Source organism: Oratosquilla oratoria, chromosome 11, assembly GCF_046742065.1.
Source record: "Oratosquilla oratoria isolate Oo_2021 chromosome 11, ASM4674206v1, whole genome shotgun sequence".
In the NCBI taxonomy this organism is placed as follows: domain Eukaryota; kingdom Metazoa; phylum Arthropoda; class Malacostraca; order Stomatopoda; family Squillidae; genus Oratosquilla; species Oratosquilla oratoria.
The window spans coordinates 22382438-22404702 of NC_134787.1; the positions used below are offsets into that span (position 1 = coordinate 22382438).

General features: G+C 40.0%; 1 protein-coding gene across 2 annotated transcripts; it reads right to left on the bottom strand.

The window, feature by feature from the left end:
• Positions 1–1317: 1317 nt before the first annotated feature.
• LOC143029643 (dehydrogenase/reductase SDR family member 4-like) lies at positions 1318–22055 on the bottom strand. Of its 2 annotated transcripts, none has more exons than XM_076192427.1 (7): positions 21695–22055; positions 13995–14172; positions 12899–12976; positions 10219–10365; positions 8881–9015; positions 7527–7582; positions 1318–2690 (listed from the first exon to the last, which is right to left on the bottom strand). In XM_076192427.1, the coding sequence occupies exons 1-7, from the start codon at positions 21838–21840 to the stop codon at positions 2576–2578; spliced, it is 855 nt and encodes a 284-aa protein (XP_076048542.1). In that variant the 5' UTR covers positions 21841–22055; the 3' UTR covers positions 1318–2575. The 2 variants fall into 2 exon arrangements, with proteins under 2 accessions (XP_076048542.1, XP_076048543.1); XM_076192428.1 differs by lacking the exon at positions 21695–22055 and adding an exon at positions 21468–21575.
• Between the last annotated feature and the right edge of the window lie 210 nt (positions 22056–22265).

Below are 22265 nucleotides of genomic sequence, written 5' to 3' on the forward strand. Positions count from 1 at the left end.
TACTACCAAACCTTTTGGTCAGCCTTATCTACCACCTCTCTTTCCTCCCATGCTCTCTGCCTCACCTTATCTTTTTCTTATTATCCATCCACATAACCTCCATTATATCTTTCAAACACTCCATCTCCAACCCATTCAGGTTCCTCCTTTCTACTTCTCTTAATTACGAGTCTACCTCATACAGTGTTGCGAGCACAATCAACTCTTCATACGGTCTTTTCTGTGTGTTCATTCCTAAACATTTATTTCTTGAAGCACTTTCCGTTTTGCCAAGATATTTGTTTTCATTACTCTGTAATTCATTTCCATCCCACTACTCTATTCCATTAATTGTGACCCAAAATACAAAGTTCTTTGTTTCCACTCTTCTATTCCCTGTTACATGTGACCCCAAATACAAAGTTCTTCATTTACTCCAGCCTTTCTCCTTTTAAAATCACCTGCAACTCACTATCCTTTTCCCTTTTACATCTAATCACCTTATTTTTACCCACATTTACCTTCAGAATTTTTTTCCTCCCATACCATCCCAAATTCTGACATTAGTTATCATAGTCCCTCCTTTGACCCAATTACAGGTGCAGTGTCATAACATATTAATAGATTGTAAGTCTACTTCAAAGACATTGTTCATACATATTGATAAAACCAAGAACCATTTCTTACAAAAAAAAAAAAAAAAAAAAAAAAAAAAATTACTTACTTAATAACAACACCAGATTACTGTTGTATTTTACCTCATCCTTTGTGGATTACATGGTCTGCACACACTGCTGGGCAATTGTGAAGAGATCATAGTTTATATATATATATATATATATTATATTTATATACAGTATATTTGCTTAAACCACTGGGAAATTTAAAAAATGGATACCGAATGTTTTTGTCTATTTAAGATGTTTTTTTTCAATTTCCCGGTGGTTTCTGCAAAAATAGTTTATCACATGTGTTTTGTCATTTCTTTTATATATATATATATATATATATAAAACACACACACTTTTTTACCAAGTTAAAAATACTGTAGAACAGATACACATTTGGTCTACCCCTTCACTATTAGCATATTCTACTAATTTTACTCTAGCTAACATCTGACTATTTTATTTAGCACTGTGGACATCACAACAGTGAAGAGATTACACTATCTTCATAATCCCCTCTGATATTGTGAAGTATTCTCCAGATTTTATCCTGGATGACATTAGACAATTCTATTCAATTTCACAAATGTCATTGTAATAGAGGATTTAACATCCTTATTCTGTCACTCATTTTAGATCCTATTTTCTAGGTTATCCCAAATTCACAAAGGTTGATGAAAATCATTTTATTATCCAACATTACAAATACTATTCCCTTCATAAGATAATCACATCATTATTTGAATAAACAAAGAACTTTGGAGGTAAAATATAGATGTGGGATAAGACCTAAAGGGGTACAAAAGACATGAGAGTGGATGAACTTAGTTAAGAGTTACATTCTCGGGCAAAAAGATCGAGTTTCATTTTGAGAGAAATATAAGTCAGCGAGATGTGGCAGACAGCCTTGTAAGACGTACAAGGGAGAGCAAGCTTGTAACGAAATTGGAATACAGTAAAGATGGTCAAGGTTCACGAAATTATAAACATTCATTCCCCTTTTTTATACAATTCACATCATGAGGGAGAATATCTATATTTCGTGGAAGCTGCTTTTACACAAGATAAGTTTTTTGGTTCAGAATGTTAATATAGGATGGGCCAAATCTTTAAAATATTAGAAGAGAACAGCTGTTTGTTGCAATTTTGTGCCAAAATAACTTTTAGTCTTGAAGGTCACCTTCAAAGGACTCCTTCAAAGATCAAGAAAGTTTACAACAGTCTTGTAGATCATGAAGTTGAAACCTTACCCTGGTCCAAGAATATTGTGCTAGTGTATCACCAATTAAGGGGAGGGAAGAAGTGAGAAAAGTGCTTCCTTCTATACAATTGCCACCATCTATGAACAATCCCGAGATGTGAAAAGGAGATGGAATAGTGGGTCTCTAAAGTGATGGAAGGTTTTAATTTTCTTCTACTTCAAATCAAATGATACAAAAAAAATTAATAGAGCTTTCGAATTAAGCTACAGGAATTTTTCATATCAATATAAACTGATCTATGCTGACAAATATAATCCATGAGAAAGTAAAGGGAAAGTTGCATAGAGACATTGTATTTATAAATATAAAAAAGAAGTTACACCACACAATTCTGCCTCAACCCTTTCAGAGCATTCGACCCTATAATGCCTAAAATATGCTGAATTCTGGTAAACTGACACTTGCAATGATTTTACAAAATCTTTAAAATTCCATATCAAGGTTGAAAGTGAAAGACGAAGATGCAAGAATACATTTCATTATTCAGCTTATTTCCATTACAGTTCACACAGCTTCCACAACTGGAAGTAAGGCAGAAAGGAGGTATTTACATGTAAGATTATGTACATATGTATAAAGTACCACAAAATATTTCACTCACCCAATTCCTACTCATTCTAAGTATTATACACTTCTTCTATTATGGGAGTCATCAGCTGTACAGACTCAGAGTCTAGAGGCCATTCCTCCGGCAGCAATGAAAGACTCCCCAGTGATGTATGAGGCATCATCACTACACAAGAAAGACACAAGTCCAGCCATCTCATGACTCTCTCCCAATCTGTAAACAAATATTCCTCAAAGTTAATAAATATTCTATCTATCTAGCTGTATACGAAGGGCTTTTTCCCCCTTATAAGGGATGTAGCCAAAAGTTCAAGGCACGCACCTACTCCCATCCACCACCCATGTTTCCCTGCCTTCTTAGCTCCTCTTGGATGAAGGGTCATCCCAATCTCCAGTCTACAGTCTGGGTCAGGGGCAAATACAAGAAAATACAGTACATCCATAGCAAGGCTGCTTCACTTAATTGGCAACCCTCCTCTGTCTCCTCATGTAGGAAATAAAGAAAACAGGGAGAAATCCCTTTGAACTGTGTCAAAACATCATCTACAGACAACCACTTCAAATTCCCTTCATCCTTTGCCCACCTCTTCCTTGTTTGACATAGAAGAGAAGACATGGGAAAAAAATCCCTTCAGCTGCATCAGTGTCATCCTTCTTCCTAACAACATCTCATAGTAGTTTCACAGGCATCATACAATCATATGCAGTTGGTAAGAAGTCATAAAGGTCATAAATAAGAGATTTATGAATGACAGAAGAACCAAGGGATTGCAGAAGCTTTAAGTGATCAGCATTCCTTTCCAAGTAGAGATTAGTTCCCAACCATAAAAGAATGCTATGCGACTTTGGTCCACATAGATATCAATAAGTCCTTAAATTAGCATAAGTTTACCTGGTCAATACTCCATACATGACAATGTACACTAAAATATAGCTTTTATTAACCCCTTCCATACAATGATCACTACATAGGCGTCACGAGACGTGAGAGGGTATATGGGTATGCCAGAATTGGAGTCTTGATTTTTTTTTTTGTAGTTGTAGCTGAAGTGGCCTTGCTGTGGATGTGCTGTGTCTTGCGACACTGCTTCTGACCCAGGGCAGTGGACAAGGTGCAGGGATGACCTGTCATCCAGGAGGTGCTAAGATAAGAGGGAGGGTGGAGGGGTGTGGAGTGTATTCAGAGATGGAATGGGTGGGAATAATTTTATGCCTTTTTCTTTTTGGCTACCTCCCTTGTAAGGGGGAAAAAGCCTTGGTATATGTATGTTTTTTACTTTTATTTTTTATTTTAGGAGATATGCCCCGTGGGGCTACAGGGAGAAGGATGCCTAGTCCCAATCCCCGTCCCTTTCTTCTCGCCTCTTACGATCCAAGTGGGAATACTTGGTGGCAGTATTCTTTTCCCCCACCACAGGGAATTCCCCCATCACAGAAAGAGAATACTCAGAGAAATTGTACAGGACAGCAACAAAGGGTTGGGGGACAGCATAACGGAGGGACAGTCGTAGTATAAAAGTGTGACGCAGCCCGAAGGGATTTCTCCCTGTCCTCTCCTTATATGCAAGGGGGGACGGAGAGGGGGGGTCGCCGATTAAATGAAGCGGCCTTGCTGTGGATGTGCTGTGTCTTGCGACACTGCTTCTGACCCAGGGCGGTGGGCAGGGTGCAGGGATGACCCATCATCCAGGAGGTGCTCAGATGAGAGGGAGGGTGGGAGGCGTGTGGAGTGTATTTAGGGATGAAATGGGTGGAGTGTTTTTATGCCTTTCCCTTTTTGGCTACCTCCCTTGAAAGGGGGAAAAAGCCTTGGTATATGTATGTAGCTGAGTGACCCCATATTCTGTGAACTGGCTTGATCATATTTTCTGTGGTTATCAATATTCAGAGTAAAAGAGAACAAGTAATACAGCTGTAACTTTATATTTTATAATGCGAGTATTGTGATGCATCATCGAATCATCATACATCAGGCAGCTGATGCTGCCCGTGAGAATTTAATTTGTATTGAAAAGGCTAAATACACGAATAAAGCTTTGTACTGAAGCTAATCTTTACCTATGAAATCCCAATTATTTATGAAAAATGAGAATTTTTTCCTAATAAAAATAATTGTTGCTTTTAATTTCAGACTTGAACTGACAGCCCTACAGTAGCCAGCAACAGTCCTCAGACCTTCCTATTTATTTCTCTTGAAAGAAATAGTTTGTTGTCTGTGTTGTATCACTGTATATTTATTTACATGTCACCAGCATACAGACATACATACATATACCTATGGCTTTTTCCCCCACACATGGGAGGTGGCCAAAAAACAAAGGCATTAAATCCACTCCCACCCAAATAAATAAATAAAAATAAATAAATAAATAAAGAGAGAGAATAATTAAAATCCATAGAGATCTTAGACCCAGTCTAAATACTGAATGCCATTCCTTTGGGGCTCCACCATAGGGTGTAATTTTGAAAATGGGGTGGGAAACCAAACTCTCCGATGTCCATTTCTCATGCAGTTATTACTTGGTCCTAGTTTATGTTAATTACATAATACACAGCCCAGTATTATGATAATTGTTGTCTTGCATTTCAATAACTGGTAATCCAGAACCTCACAATGGTCGACAACAATCCTCGACTCCTTCCATAGATCTCTAAGGGACGAAAATCTAGGCTGTTCCCTGTGAGATATAGTCTATGTCACTAGTTTTAGGAGTATGAGCGGAACACTCACTAATTGTCAGATCTCCTCATCTGGAAGAAATGCAGTTAAAGATGATAGTGAGATCTTGGGGCTAGTGTGAAGACAAAATGTTAGTCCCTTCAAGGCCATACCTCCAGATAAGGGGTGAAGGTGTTGACAGGTTTTGAAGAAAGATGGCAAAGAGAGGATTATCTCGGACATCAATCTTGTAATACACAAATACATATACCAAGGGCTTTTTTCCCCCATTACAAGGGAGGTAGCCAAAGTCAAAAGGCATAATTCCACTCCCACCCATTTCATCCCCAACCACTCCACTCCCATTCACCACCCCTCGCTCCCTCTTTTCTTGGCTCCTCCTGGATGACAGGTCATCCTTGCATCTTGCCCATTCCCCTAGGTCAGAAACAATGCAGCAAGACACAGCACATCCACAGCAAGGCCACTTCATTTTAACCTTGTAATACCACCACTAAAGTCTGTGCGAAGGAATTTGTTTAGTCTGGCATACATTGTGAGTTACTACTAGCCATTCTGCCAAATCAACCTTGGTACAGGCCTTTCTCTTATTTCCCATCTATGTACTTTTTTTTTAATATTCTGACCCAGGGTGGTGGGTGAGATGCAAGGATTACCCATCATCTAGTAGGAGCCAAGAAAAGAGGGAGGGAGGGGTGGTGAATGGGTGTGGAGTATGTAGGGATGAAATGGGTGGGAGTGGATTTATGCCATTTGACTTTGGCTACCTCCCTTGTAAGGGGGAAAAAGCCATTGGAATATGTATGTATGTATACAGTAAACGAAGCTGTATAGTACAAGTGTTACTTTTTAGGATTATGACAAGAATTACCCACCCCATCCCACCCGTGACACCTCCGCATGACAACATGGGGGTAAAAGAGTTGTCATGTGTCATAGAATTTATTGAAATCATTGTTATAATCCTAAAAGGTGATACACCTCAGTCCCACCCTCACCAACCACCACTTGTGTGGATGTTTGGGCCCAGGACATAAACCCACTTTGAGAAATGGCCCAGGACAAAACACTATCAATTCCTGAAATGGATTAAGGAGGAGCATGCTGACAGGAGACCTTTTGGTCCATAACTAGGTCAGATGCAAAAAAAATCATATTAATGATAACTCATACATACATATACCAAAGGCTTTTTCGCCCTTATAAGGGAGGTAGCCAAAAAACAAAGGCATAGAAACCACTCCCACCCATTCCATCCCCAACATACTCCACTCCCCTCTACCCTCTCTCTTATCTTGGCACCTCCTGGATGACGGGTCATCCCTGCATCTTGTTCACTGCCCTGGGTCAGAAGCAGTGTCGCAAGAAACAGCACATCCACAGCAAGGCTGCTTCATTAATTTGGCAACCTCCCCTCTCCGTCCCCTCATGCAGAAAAGGAGATGACAGGGAGAAATCCCTTTAGGCTGCATCAATTTTTGATGATGATATGGTTTAACATCACACACTCCCCCCTATCGGGAGGCTAGGATGGTGCCCCTCACAGAAGGCTTTGTAACGTGGAATTTAATGAACCATGCCCTTGGTTCAACTTCTCTGGTGGCAGGATTCGAACCACCCTCACCTCGACCTTTGCCGCAAGTAACGACGCCCTAACCCGCTCAACCAGCAAGCTTCCAATGATAAATAAATTAATAAAAATTATAATATCCTGGGCCTAAACATCCACACAAATGAGAGTTGGCAAGTGTAGCATTAAGAGACTGAGATGTACTCGCACTATACATCTTCCTTTCCTATATATAGAATATGAAAAATAGCACAGAGATGGGAAATATGAGAGAGAGAGAGAGAGAGAGAGAGAGAGAGAGAGAGAGAGAGAGATATATATATATATATATATAGAGGCATGTACTAAGGTTGACTGGGCAGAATGGCTTGTAGTAAATCCAGACATATGCCACACCTTGAATGGACTCTTTGGAGTGCACAGACAATAGCCGATATCCATCACTGGTCCCAACAGTCTAGTATATCAGCTTTATCTAAGTTTTATCTTTTTCATCCAGGAGGAGTCAAGATAAGAGGGAGGGAGGGGGGTGAATGGGAGTGGAGTATAAGGGGATGGAATGGGTGGGAGTGGATTTTATGCCTTTGTTTTTTAATTGCCTCCCTTGTAACAGGGAAAAAGCTGTTGGTATATGTACATACATACATACATATACCAAGGCTTTTTCCCCCTTACAAGGGAGGTTGCCAAAAAGGTAAAGGCATAAAAATCATTCCCACCCATTCCATCCCTGAATATACTCCACACCCCTCCACCCTCCCTCTTATCTAAGTTTAAAAACTTATGTTGATGATTCTTACCTCCCCATTGGTATTCGTTCCAGTACCTTTTCCAAGGCATATTCATTGCTATGCAGCTGTAAAAGTCAAAGAGTTATTAGTTATTAACTGTAAGTTAAACTGCCCACCCAAGCCAAGATCACAATATCAATATGTACATATGTTTTCCAAAATATCAATCCAACACAGTTAATATCATATAATAATCTATATTTCTCAATTCAACATGATTTAAATGTAGACTGACTGAAGAAATGATCAATTGAAAAAAAAAATTGGATAAGAGTTGTTTGTGTGAGGAGTGTGTTACTAAATATTCATTCATCCATTGTCTTCTTTCTCGTTTCCAGAGGACCTGGGCTTTCAAGAAACCTGACAGCCACCAGTTCAGATCATAGGTAATAATGATAATACTTGTTGTCTCTAGTTTTGCTAACTGAAGAATTCACAGCTGCCACACTGGCTGGCAACAAGCCTCAGGTCCTCCCACAGATCTCTCAGGGAAGAAACTTTGGTCTGTTGTTCTGGTGTAGGACTGTTTCTATGTCACCAACTGAAAGGAGTAGGAGGTGGGAAGCATTTGCCATTCATAAGCTCTCTGTGTATGAAAAGGTACAAGAAATAACAGTTCATGTTTATAGAGAGGTTGCACCTCCTGAGAAAGATGACGTGGTTGATTGGTTTTGAAAATGGCCAGCTCCACTGTTGCCTTGCAGGACCGTCACAAGCAAATACCTGTCATTGGTCACTGGCCCATAAATCATTCAGTGAAGACATTTTGTGTTGCTGTCAGGAAAGAGTGAGTCAGAGTATTAAAAAGTGTTCTGTGCCTTTGGTATGGTGGTTGCATCTTGGGCACTTTGTGTCTATTGCCTGGTTGATTCTGTCTTGGTACTATCTTAGTGTTGAGTGATGATGTGAGCACTGACTTGCCCTTGTAATTCTTGTTCATTTGGAGTGATTTCCCATTTGGGTTGGTTTCTGGAGAAGTTTTGACAGTCTATTATGGACTGGTTGTTATATGTTTTGAATGGGCATGTGCTTTTGTATGGAAATATCCTCTGGTACTGAAGGGAGGAGGGGTGGTGAATGGAAATGGAATGAGTGAGGATGAAATGGGTAAAAGTGGAATTATGTCTTTTGACTTTGGCTACCTCCCTTGTAAGGGGCAAAAAGCACTTGATACATGTATGTACTGATGGGAGGCTATTGTAGTTCCTCAAGCAGACTACTACTGGAGTTGTTTTTATGCTGTGTTTGGTGGGCTGTGTTTATCTGATGTGATCTAAAGGATGGGTGGGTTTGATAGTTATTGTGTAGAACTGTATGCTCATCATTCTCATGTTAACTAAATAATAATAAACAAGAGACTTACTGCTGCTGAGAACTTGGTTCTGATTATGCCTGGTGCAACGCAGTTGACTCGAATATTGTCACCTGCGATTTCTTGGGCAACAGCTTTAGTCAATCCTAATAGTGCTGTTTTGCTCACACTGTATGCTCCCACGACCTACATAGAAGAATATACATCATCAGTCATACAGAAATGTTAACTTAACTCAATTTGTAATGTCCAGGACCCCTCTCTAGAAACACTACAACATCTGGAAAGCTGGCATCAGCCTGTGGCTGAATGGATTTCAATATGGCTCTGTGCATTGTGAAGCTCATTCAGAATCAATACACTAATCCATACACTACTTTTCTTCTAGATTATCTTAATTTAGAAACCCAAGTTGAAATCCCTCTGGTACATTAAACAGATGGTCAAATAGGTAAATACATAGATACATACATATACCAAGGCTTTTTCCCCCTTACAAGAGAGGTAGCCAAAAAGGAAAAGGCATAAAATCATTCCCACCCATTCCATCCCTGAATACACTCCACACCCCTCCACCCTCCCTCTTATCTTAGCACCTCATGGATGACAGGTCATCCCTGCACCTTGTCCACTGCCCTGGGTCAGAAGCAGCGTCGCAAGACACAGCACATCCACAGCAAGACCGCTTCATCAAATCGGCGACCCCCCCTCTCCGTCCCCCCATGCCCTTCAGGTTGCGTCAAATTTTGCTCACACACACTACCTCAACCCCCATCCCCCCGCCCATTTCACCTCATGCATCACATCATCATCCACATACAACCATTCTCCATTCACCCCTGTCTTCTGTCCTCTCCCGTCCTTCCTCAACAGACATTCCCCTCTTCCCCAAAGCCCCCTTCACCCCATCCATCCATCTCATCCTAGGACGTCCCTTCATGTTCACTCCCTCCATATCTGCCTTCCATACCTCTTTTACTAGTCTTTCTTCACTCATTCTTTCCATGTGTCCAAACCATCCTAATACTCTTTCATCAACCCTATCTCCCAACTCCCATTCTGCCCCTGTTCACCTCCTCACCTCCTCATTTCTCACTCTATCTAGCCTAGTAACCCCCATCATACTTCTCAGACACCTCATCTCAAACACATTCAAACTCCTTCTCTCTTCCTCTCTTATGTTCCATGTAAGTACAATTAGGTAAATAATGCTTATAAGGTAAGTAACTGTTTCAACCTATGCTTCTCTGTCACAAGGTTTACCTATTTCCCAAGAAAATAAACATTTAATAGATCACTGAAGTGCACATAAATCTCACAACATTTATCATTAACAAACACCATTATGAGTACAAAAAATTCTATGGTTTTTACTGAGTGGCAACCTACATCTATTGGTTGAAATCCTGCAATCGAGGAAACGTAGACAATTGATCCACCTCGGCGTTGCTCCATGTACGGTATAACAAGCTTTGTTAACAGGAGAGCACTCTTGACATTCACATCCATGATTTTATCCCATACACCCTCTGGACACTGTAAAGTAAATACATTTTTCTTAGCAATTCTAGTATAGAATAGTATATCACTTCAGTCTGTGTCTTACTGCATTGCCTTTGACCTAAGCAGTGTGATGGGGAGCAAGGATGGCTCTTCACCTACAAGGTCCTAACATGGAAAGGGAGTTAACTGGATTCTAATATAAATATGTAGTTGGTACCTGTTTTGAACTGGCCACCTCATTTAAGGGAAAAAGGGCCTTCGGTAGTATGGATATATTATATCAGTAACCTAAATGCCACCTTGGGACACTTTTTATAAAACATATTTTCATTTATAGTGATCCCCCAGTATTTGCTAGAGTTAGGTTCCAAGACCCCATGTAAATAGCAAAAAATTTGCAGATAATGGACACATCCCTTAAAAATACCTTAGAATACACTTTTTAACAGTGCAAACCATGTTTTGACACTTTTATATTGTCCTATGATGTAAATGAATATCAACACCCAATTTCTAAAAAAAATATTTTTAAATACAATGATAATTTTAATAAAAATTATAGTAAAATAGACATGTACTCACCAATAATGAACACTTGACTGAATCTTGCACCCTAATTGGTTACTCTCAAATTGCCAGCCAATAGTGTGGTCTGAAATATTGGTGCTTGAGATGCTGGCATCCCATGCCACATTTTTATTGTTGATATTTAAGTTTAATGTTAATTTCTATACTGTATATTGCTAGAAGAGATAGAAGCAATTGGAAAGGGCTGTGTATAGATGATACTGTGATGCAAGGAAGGAAGGAGTGGGGAATGGGGGAAGTAGAGGGTGGTTATGTGTGAATGACATTTTGATGCAGCCCGAAGGGATTTCTCCATGTCTTCTCTTTAAATGCATGAGCAGGTGGATGGGGTGGGAGTGGGGGAGTGAGACCCTGATTAAGTGAAGTGGCTTTGTTGTGGATCTGCTGTGTTCTGCTACATTGCTTCTGACCCAGGGGAGTGGGTGGGATACAAGGATGACCCATCATTCATGAGGAGCTAAGATGATAGGGAGGAATGGGTGGGAATGAAATGGGTGGGAATGGGTATATGCCTTTTAACTTGGCTACCTCCCTGATAATGGGGAAAATGCCCTCAGTATATATATAGATATTGCTACTTTGCTTGTTTCTAATTAATAAATGTACATGGAAATACATAAAATAGCTTGGTAATGACCAAAAGACAAAGAAAAGTGACATCTGGTATGAAGGGATTAATTATGACAGGCTATAGCCTCTTTGCTATAAAAAGTGGGGTGTGAGAGATGAATGAAATATTCAGGTGGAAGTTAAATAAGAAGTAAATAACTATAAAATAAGTTAATGGACAAGTGAATACATACATACATATACCAAGGGCTTTTTCCCTTTACAAGGGAGGTAGCCAAAGTCAACATGTATGATTCCACTCCCATTCACCACCCCTTCCTCCCTCTCACTCATCTTGGATTCTAATGGATGATGGGTCATCCCTGAATCTCGCCCATTGCCCTGAGTCAGAAGCAATGCAGCAAAACACAGCACAACCACAGCAAGGCCATTTAATTTAAATGATGACCCCCCCTTCTCCATTTGCTCATGCAGTAACATTGAAGACAGGGAGAAATCCCTTTGGGCTGCATCAAAATATTATTCACACATAACCACTCCCTAGCCCCCCCTATCCCCCACCCATGTATCATAGTACCATCCATTCACAGCCAATCTCCATTCACCTCTATCTTCTGCTTTCTCCTTTCTTTCCTCAACAGACATCCCCTCTTGCTCAATGCCCCTTTTAGCCCATCCATCCATCTCATGTTCATTCCATCCATCTCTGCCTTCCACACCTCTTTTACTAATCTTTCTTCAATCCTTCCATGTGTCCAAACCATCCCAATACTCTTTCATCAACCCTATCTACCATCTCCTTTTCCACCCCTGCTCTCCTCATCACCTTTTCATTTCTCACTCTATCCATCCTTGTAATACCTACCATACTTCTTAGACATTTCATTGCAGACACATTTAAACTCTACCCCTCTTATGTTCCATGTTTCTGCCCCATACAGTGCTGTTGGCACAATCACTCCTTCACACAATCTCATTTTGGCATCCATTCCCAAATGTCTATTTCTCATTACGCTTTTTAATCCCCCAAGGCATTTACTTGCTTCTCTCAGTCTATATTCTGCCTCCACCTCCAATCCTCCCCTTCCTGCCACATTCTCACCCAAGTAGCTAAAACTATCCACTTCCTTTCCTTTAATACTCACTTCCAAATTGCTGCCATCCTTTCCCCTTGTACATCTGATCACCTTATTTTTATTCATATCCTTCAACTTTCACCTCTCACACACCTCCCCAAACTCCATCACTAACTTCCTTAGTCCCCACTCTGATCCTACCACTAATGCAGGGTCATCAGCAAGTGAATAAGATAAACAAATGGATAAATAAATAAAAAATAAATTAAACAATACATAAATAAATGCGGGAAGCAATGCATGCCAAAACAAAACACTGTTCAGATACTTACATCAAGTACTCCTCCAGCAACTGGGTTAGTGGCAGCATTGGAAACCAAGATGTCAATGCCCCCATACTTTTTCACAGTCTGAAATAGTGCAGCAATCAATTAATCACTCATCTACTTCAGATCTCTCCTGTTGAGGATCCAAAGTCCCCCAGGAACCTGTCCACAGCCACCAAATTGGCCCATAATATTTTGTGTAGTCTGATCTGGTTGAGTAATTTGGCAGCATGATGGGTGCATCTGGGGGATATGGAGTCTGTTACTATATTTAGTTTTTATATTGTTTCAATGGTGGGTGATAATCTGAGCACTGAGGAAAAAGGGTTACACTTGTATGTCTTAGGAATGTTTTCTCCTCTGGGTTCATGTCCTGGAGATTGTGGTTCAATACAAGAGTTGCTGGTCCAAAGAACAGCACCTCCTTTGTGATCTCTGTTTGTGGCAATCTGGTGGAAGGAGGATAGAAAAGTAGGATGCAAGAAAAGGAATAAAAAGGGAGAGGGGAAAAAAACTGAGGGAGTGAGGAGATGTTGCTCACTGTGGTATAGGATAGTGTGTACAGCTGGCAAATCCTTATGGAGGCCAAATGCATGGGTTCAAATCCTGATCACAGCACAGAAGTTAGGCGCAATGGTTAGGTTAGAGTTCAGTGTGGGTTATGTTAGGTTAGGTTAGGGACAATTAGGCTTAACCACTTTAGTATGATGATGCCTATGTAGGCATCATAAGGTGCGAGTGGGTACACAAGGATGCTGGCGTCTTGATTATATATATATTTTTTTTGTAGTTGTATGTATGTAGGCTATGTATGTACACGAGTATGTATGTACACGAGTTACCCCTGAATTCTGTGAACTGGTTTGATTATGTTTTCTGTATTTATTATTACTCAGAGTACAAGCGAATGAGTAATACAGCAGTGACTTTATATTTTATAATGCAAGTAGTGTGATGCATTGTTCATATGGCAGCCAATGCTGCACATGATAATTTAACTTGTACTGAACTGATTAAGGGCAATCTGAGCAATGATCTTCAATTACTAAAATTAAAGTTCTTTGATAAAACATAAAATCAAATCATTCTATACCATAGCTACCTCAGACATTAGTCTTGTTCGATCTTCTTCCTTTGAAACATGACAGGTAAGGCCCATCACCTCATAACCTTCATTTTTCAAGTCAGCCACTGCATTGTCAACATTGGCCTGTTTGCGACTGCTTACAACCACAGAAGCTCCATCTTTTCCTAAGCGACGTGCGATTGCCAGTCCAATTCTGAAATTCAAGGAATTCCAGGAACAATGAAGTGTTTACCCTTTTTTACTATCTACAAAGTATGAAAATCATTGGTGGGACTAAACAAGGAAACATGTCATAAATGAGAGATGATGATAATTACTGCCTTGAGTTTATTAAGAGGCCAACCTGCAGCACCGAAGCAGGCAGGCAACAGTCCTCAGGTTTTCCCACAGATCTCTCTGTTAAGAAACTTTGGACTGCTGTCTGTGTTGTACTGATTTGGAATAGTTTCCATGTCACCAGCTGAAAGCAGTAGGAGGAAGGGAGCAGTCACCAACTGTCAGATCTCCATTTGTGAAAAGGTGCAAGAAATACAGATGAAGTTGACATGAGGGATCCTGGGCCCAGCCTGGAGACCAAATGTCAGCCCCTCAAGGCTTCTGCACCTCCTGATGGAGAGGAAGGGGTTGATGGGTTTTGAAAATAGGCAGCTCTGCTGTCCATCTTGCAGGACCACCACAAGCACAAACTTGTCAATGATACCCGACAGATGACAGAATAAAGAAAACCAACAATCGCTGACTGCTTCCATAATTTTTTTTATTAGTCAATGACATTGAAACTGCTCCATTCTTACATATAACAGCAGCCCAAAATTTCTTCCCAGGGCGAACCCATTGATGACTGCTACCTGCCGTGCAGCTGCAAGTTTGTTGTTGGAGGAGCTCATGACAATAAATGACTGACTGACTATATTACTTTGCCTCATGGAAGTATACATTTGTGAAGAAAATATTAACAACTGTTGCCTTCTGTTCATTATCTGGAAACCCACAATCCCACAGCGACTTGTAATGGTTATCATGTCTTTCCACAGATCCCAAAGAAGAATTTTTGGGATTTGTCTGTGCTGTATTTGTGTAGGGCTGTTTCTGTAGTAACAGGATAAGAGCAACTGTTGTTGTTAGCTCTTCATAGGCCAAGTGAAAAAAATACACACACACACATATATGAATATATATATATATATATAATATATATATATGTATATACATACATACATATACCAAAGGCTTTTTCCCCCTACACAGGGGTAGCCAAAAAGAAAAAGGCATAGAAACCACTCCCACCCATTCCATTTCATATTATATAAATATATATAAATAAATATATATATCAATATATATATATATATATATATATATATATATATATATATATATATATATATAAAATAAATGATCCCTGCCTGCCCCTAAAATCAATGCCATGCCAATTCTTTTTTTTTTCTATTTTTCTATTTTGTGCCAGAAAACTAGCTGCATATGTGCAGTAGACTCAATTCCGGCATGTTCTAGCAATGCCCAGATGATCGAGCAAACCATGAGTTCTCTAATGTATTGTGTGATATTGAAAACACCTGGTGACCCATCTACAGGCATCTATTGTGCTCTGCCATAATGTCATCCATCCTTATCCAGGTTGTCTTTGGGACGTGAAGATGATCTCACTTTGGGTGTTGGATTCTATCCTCTCTGTGCACACTGCAAGGAGTCTAGTGTTCAGCCAACTGCAAAGGCGATCAGAGCCTTAAAACCAAAGTAACTGAAATGAGTGAAATTAACTTGGTACTTGGTTTTACGAGTACAATCAACTCTCAATTAACGCAAGGGTTACGTTCCTGGAGATGTCATGTTAATAGAAATCGCGTTACATACATACATATACCAAAGACTTTTTCCCCCTTACATGGGGGGTAGCCAAAAAGAATAAGGCATAGAAATCACTGCCACCCATTTCATTTCCAATATATTCCACTCCCCTCCACCCTCCTCCCTCCCTCCTATCTTGGCACCTCCTGGATGACAGGTCATCCCTGCATCCTGTCCACTGCCCTGGATCAGAAGCAGTGTCGCAAGACACAGCACATCCACAGCAAGGCTGCTTTATAAATTCGGCGACCCCCCCTCTCCGTCCCCTCATGCAGGAAAGGATAACATGGGGAGAAATCCCTTCGGCCTGCGTCAATTTTTTTTCTCATACATACTTCTTCACCCCCCATCCCCTACCCTTCATGCATCACAGCCTCATCCATTCACAACCCTTCTCCATTCACACCTATCTTCTGTCATCTCCCGTCCTTCCTCTGCAGACATTCTTCTCTTTTGTAAAGCCCCTTTCACTCCATCCATCCATCTCATCCTAGGACGCCCCCTCATATTCACTCCTTCCACACTTCTTTTACTAATCTTTCTTCACTCATTCTTTCCATGTGTCCAAACCATCCTAATACTCTTTCATCCACCCTATCTCCCAGCTCCCTTTCCACCCGTTCTCCTCCTCATTTCTCACTCTATCTAGCCTGATTGTATACGGCTCATATACACGACGAGTAATATAACCCCAGTCATATAACCCACTCCTTAACTCACTGTCCACCACAGGCATTAATCGCTGAGTCAAACATCACGAGGCCCAGTGGAACCCATAAATCGCTGAGTCAATCCTTTGGCTTCGCGACAACACCGTCGACCACCAAACACACGAACGAACACACGCGATCAATCTAGTAGCCACCCAGTACTGACATACGATATTACGTATACTGACGGTCCTCCCCTGGATATATAATTAACATGTATGATAGTAGACAACAATACATAATCAATGCAGTTGCACCACCCATGTGAGACAACGGACCTTCTCGAAATTAATGTAAATCTGAAGACTGAACCCATGTGAGACAACGGACCTTCTCGAAATTAATGTAAATCTGAAGACTAAACCCAACACAAGAAAGTGCTGAGGTTGGCACTTCCGGCCAATGACCACCAGGGTAGGTGGCCGAGAGCACCAGTTGGGACGATGACGGGTGTTGTGCAAGAAGAGGTGTGATAAACAGTTATGTATGTAACCAATATTGTATCGTTCTGTTTAACAGTTGACAGTGTATATACCATAAGTGTGAAACCTGCAAGCTTTGAATAAAGGGGTATAAACTTAATACGAGTTTACACAAACCAGTACCCCGTACCTAGTGAACGATACAAGTAACCCCTATCATACTTCTCAGACATTTCATCCCAAACACATTCAAACTCCTTCTCTCTTCCTCTCTCATGTTCCATGTGTCTGCCCCGTACATTGCTGTTGGCACAATCACTCCTTCATATAACCTCCTCTTAGTATCCATTCCCAGATGTCTATTTCTAAATACACTTTTTAATCCACCAAGGCATTTACTTGCTTCTCTCAATCTACATTCTACCTCCACCCCCACTCCTCCCTTTCCTGTCACATTCGCACACAAGTATCTGAAACTAACCACTTCTTCCAGTTTCTCACCCTTAATGCTCACTTCCAGCCTAACGTCACTCTTTCCCCTTGTACATCTCATCACCTTACTTTTCCCCACATTTATCTTCAGCTTCCTTCTTTCACACACCTTCTCAAACTATGTCACTAACTTCCTCAATCCCTCCTCTGATCCTGCTACAAGCGCAGTGTCATCAGCAAACAACAGCTGGCTCACCTCCCACTTTTCTCCATTTTCTTTAATCATCTCCAACCCCTGACTCACTACCCTTGCATTCACCTCTCGCAGCACCCCATCCAACACGTTAGTTAAACATATTTTTCCCATAGGAAATAAGGGTAAGGGGGGGGGGGATGTAGGTTACTGGACACAGGGAAAGTCTTGTTTATTTTGAGATTTTGTTGCTCTGATGGTTTGGACACATGGAAAGAATGAGTGAAGAAAGACTAGTAAAAGAGGTATGGAAGGCAGATGTGGAGGGAGTGAACATGAGGGGACGTCCTAGGATGAGGTGGATGGATGGGGTGAAGGGGGCTTTGGGGAAGAGGGGAATGTCTGTTGAGGAAGGACGGGAGAGGACAGAAGACGGGTGAATGGAGAATGGTTGTATATGGATGAGGTGGAATGGGCGGGAGGATGGGGGGTGAGGTAGTATGTGTGAGCAAAATTTGACGCAGCCCGAAGGGATTTCTCCCCGTCTTCTCCTTTTATGCATGGGGGGACGGAGAGGGGGGGGGGGGGTCGCCGATTTAATGAAGCGGCCTTGCTGTGGATGTGCTGTCTTGCGACACTGCTTCTGACCCAGGGCAGTGGACAAGGTGCAGAGATGACCCGTCATCCAGGAGGTGCTAAGATAAGAGGGAGGGTGGAGGGGTGTGGAGTGTTTTCAGGGATGGAATGGGTGGGAATGATTTTATGCCTTTTCCTTTTTGGCTACCTCCCTTGTAAGGGGGAAAAAGCCTTGGTATATATATGTTACTCTGAACTTGAACAAACACATCATTAATACATTTGTAGGTTACAGAAACAACAAAAACACACATTCTTTGTATTTATTTGTAGTGCACAGTTATTCATTCTATGTGTGCACTTGTCATCAGCCACTCTCCACCTCACTTGCCTCTTCCTCAGACTCCCAGTGTAGAACAGAAAATGAGAGTTTACAATCTCTAACTAAATTATTCATTTCTCTGTAACAATTTTTCAAGCTTTTATGACTTATAATCAAGGTCCATACATTTAAAAATTAGTTTACCATTAATTGTGGGTTGGTGACACAGTTTTCTTTTTTGTTTTGGTGTAGAACAGAAAATGAGAGTTTACAATCTCTTAACTAAATCATTCATTTCTCTGTAAAAAAAATTCAAGCTTTTATGACTTATAATCATGGTCCATACATTTAAAAATTAGTTTACCATTAATTGTGGGTTGGTGACACAGTTTTCTTTTTTGTTTTAGTGTAGAACAGAAAATGAGAGTTTACAATCTCTTAACTAAATTATTCATTTCTCTGAAACAATTTTTCAAGCTTTTATGATTTACTAGACCACCCGTGACCCGAGGGGTTCTGCAGGGAAGTGTCCTCGGTCCAATTTTGTTTTGCATATATACTAGAGGGCTCTCTGATCTACTGAATAGACACGGGGTCAGTTTTAAACTATTTGCGGATGATACACAATTCTATATGGCAGTGAACAATGTGCATAGCATAGAGACAGTGCTGAATGACTTAATGTATGACATTAGAAACTGGATGAAACTCAAACAACTAAAACTTAATGAAAACAAGACAGAGTGCCTGATAGTTGGGAAAGAAATTGATTTGGTAAGGCTAAACATTCCAAGGTTGCACATAAATGGTGTCTCGATGACTGTGGGAGACAATATTAAGAATCTGGGAGTGATCATAGACAGAAATGTAAATCTCGCGAGTCAGGTGCATCATGTGGTTAGAGTGGCTAGTTATCACCTGAGAAACATAACCTTTGTAAGGAAATATCTTGATAAAGAAACTGTCAAAATGCTTGTTCATAACTACGTGATAAGTAGGCTTGATTATTGCAACTCGCTGTATTATGGACTGCCTAACCACTTATTGAGGAAACTACAATTAGTTATGAACAGAGCTGCGAGGATGATAGTGGGTTTAAAGAGGCGTGAGAGAATAACTCCCGTACTGATAAGCTTACACTGGTTGCCTATTAAGGCGAGGATCATTTATAAAATATGCACGCTAGTATATCAAGCGATTAAATTTGGAAAACCAGTCTACCTCAAAGAATTGCTTAGTGACTTCAGTACAGCTTCCGACTTGACGTTAAGGCATAATGTTCAATTAGACAGGCTAAATGAGCCAAGATTCAACACCGAAATGGGTGGTAAAGCCTTTGTGAATAGTGCTCCAAGGTTATATAATAAATTACCCGAATGCGTAAGGATATCCGAGAACTACATAACCTTCAAGAAGGAACTAAAGGCATATTTGTTCACTGAGTGCTATGACACGGACAGCATGTCAATGAGGACGGATTTTGGTTGCTAGTATAATCGTTTTCAGCTGAACAGAGCGTCATGCAAGATTATCAGAGTTTTATAAGTATATAGATAATCATGGTCCATACATTTAAGAATTAGTTTACAATTAATTGTGGGTTGGTGACACTGTTTTCTCGTACACAGACACTTCCACTCACAGTGCGGGCTAGCTTCAGGCTGAGATCAAAACAGAGCGCGGGAGACTGACTGTGCAGAGGCCCTCTCTCTCAATGTTCTTACCGCCAAATTAAAATGGTGTTAAATCAAAATTGTTGTGATATTTAAAAAAAAAAATCCTTAAAAATTAACTCGTGTTAAATCCAAAACGTATTAGTTAAACTTGTGTTAATTGAGTTGACTATATGTTTTATTAAATAAATCTACCTATACACGCAAGAGCAAATTGCATCAACTGGTAAACCTGGCTGTGACTGCACTGGTTAATCTGACCAGAGCTACAATAATGCACAGTATTGCTGAAAAAGTGTCACCCTCCACCATGCCAATTTCGTGAAACTTCAATAAATAAAAAATTTTTTTACTTGGCCTTATACAAGAAGGTGCAGGAAATACAGTTGAAGCCACTTACCACCCTAAGCTATGCTAAGATGACAAATTTAAGCTACCCAAAGTTAACCAACCTAACTTAACCTATCCCACCTAACCAAACCTATCCCATCTAATCTATCAGATCAAATCTAACCTAACCTATCCAGTACAACCTAATATACACCAATCCTTTATGACTAAATATCAGGAGACCAAAAGCTCATATATTCATCTAAGGTTCCTAAAGACAACAATTACCATCATGATTATCATAACTATATCCTTTGCAACTTCTTTCCCATAGTCTGGCATGCATGACCTCCTATTCCTCTGTCCCAGCACCTCCATCCCACCTTTCATATCAGGCATTTCATATTTAAATAAACATTCAGAATGACATACATCTTTATTTCCCAAATTAAAGTCTTTCTGAAGTTGGTGTGAGGTGTCCTCTTTCCTATTACATTTTCATCATAAAGGAAATAATTTTGTCATGTTTAGAACTGGAGAGGTGAGATAACAAATTGGGTTTGAGGACAAGTCACAATACCTCCAGGATTCCTGTGTGACGTGTCCATCTGAACAAAAGTATTTTTAGTTTATAATATTGTATTATCAATTTACTAAAACCCCTCTATACTTGTCTTTCCTTCTATGAAACATGTTTACAAGTTTTTGGGGAAATTCTTTTCCATTTTGCAAATAAGAGGAAAACTTGAGTGGGAGTATTATCATGAGCTGTATACTGTTGTTATTAGATAATTAGTAGGTAATAACTATCTTGAAATCTTGGAGCTTAGTTATATGTGACAACCAGCCATGTATGCATGCCATAATAATAATTCACATAAAAAATTAAATGCAATGCACTTTTTATGGCACATGAAAAATAAAAAACATTGCAAGTGGTTGTTTACATGTAATTAGTTACCTTACGAGTGTGCGGTTCACTTCTTGCATGAATAAAAAGGCAACTTCACCGAGTTGTGAACTTGTTTATGGGATATATTTACGGAAATGTTCCACAAAACTGAAAAAGGATGTCTAGTTGGTACTTTATACACACGATATGCATACATACTGGTTGTTTGGTTATGGTTTTCGACAACACTACCGACTACAAGATGAAATGCATAGAAATGATTGTACTTTTCTCACCCTTCAGTTGAAGCCGTGACAATAGCCACTTTTCCAGACAATTTTCCATTCATCTCCGATAATCCCGTAGCCGATCTGCTGAAGTTCCGTGTAAGAGAGAGTATTACTCCTTTATCTCTTGTCGCCCAGAGATATGACCTAAACATCTTTGTGTGCGTGACTTTTTAGCTTTTAACCTTCAGGAACGACAGGTCACAGGCAAGGGTGATTCAGATTTAACAGTTCGTGTAACCACCTTATCAGTGAAATTCAAATATATTTGAGTCTCCCAATCCGGCTGTGAAATCTTGATACTTAGCAACCACTGTTACTACACCGCTACTGTTATTGTACAGCGTAAGCGGCAGTCGAATAGACGGATAGTCTTAATTCTAAAGATATATTGTAAATTGTTGTACACTTGATAGAAACTATCATATTACATGACTATTGCGATCAAACATCAGCATATACAAATTAGACTTCAAATATATTTGTGTGTGTGTATCTATTACCATTAATATGAGTTTTTACGAACATTTGAGATTTTATCTTACAAACTCGAAGAATACCTGAAGGAAAATTATAATCT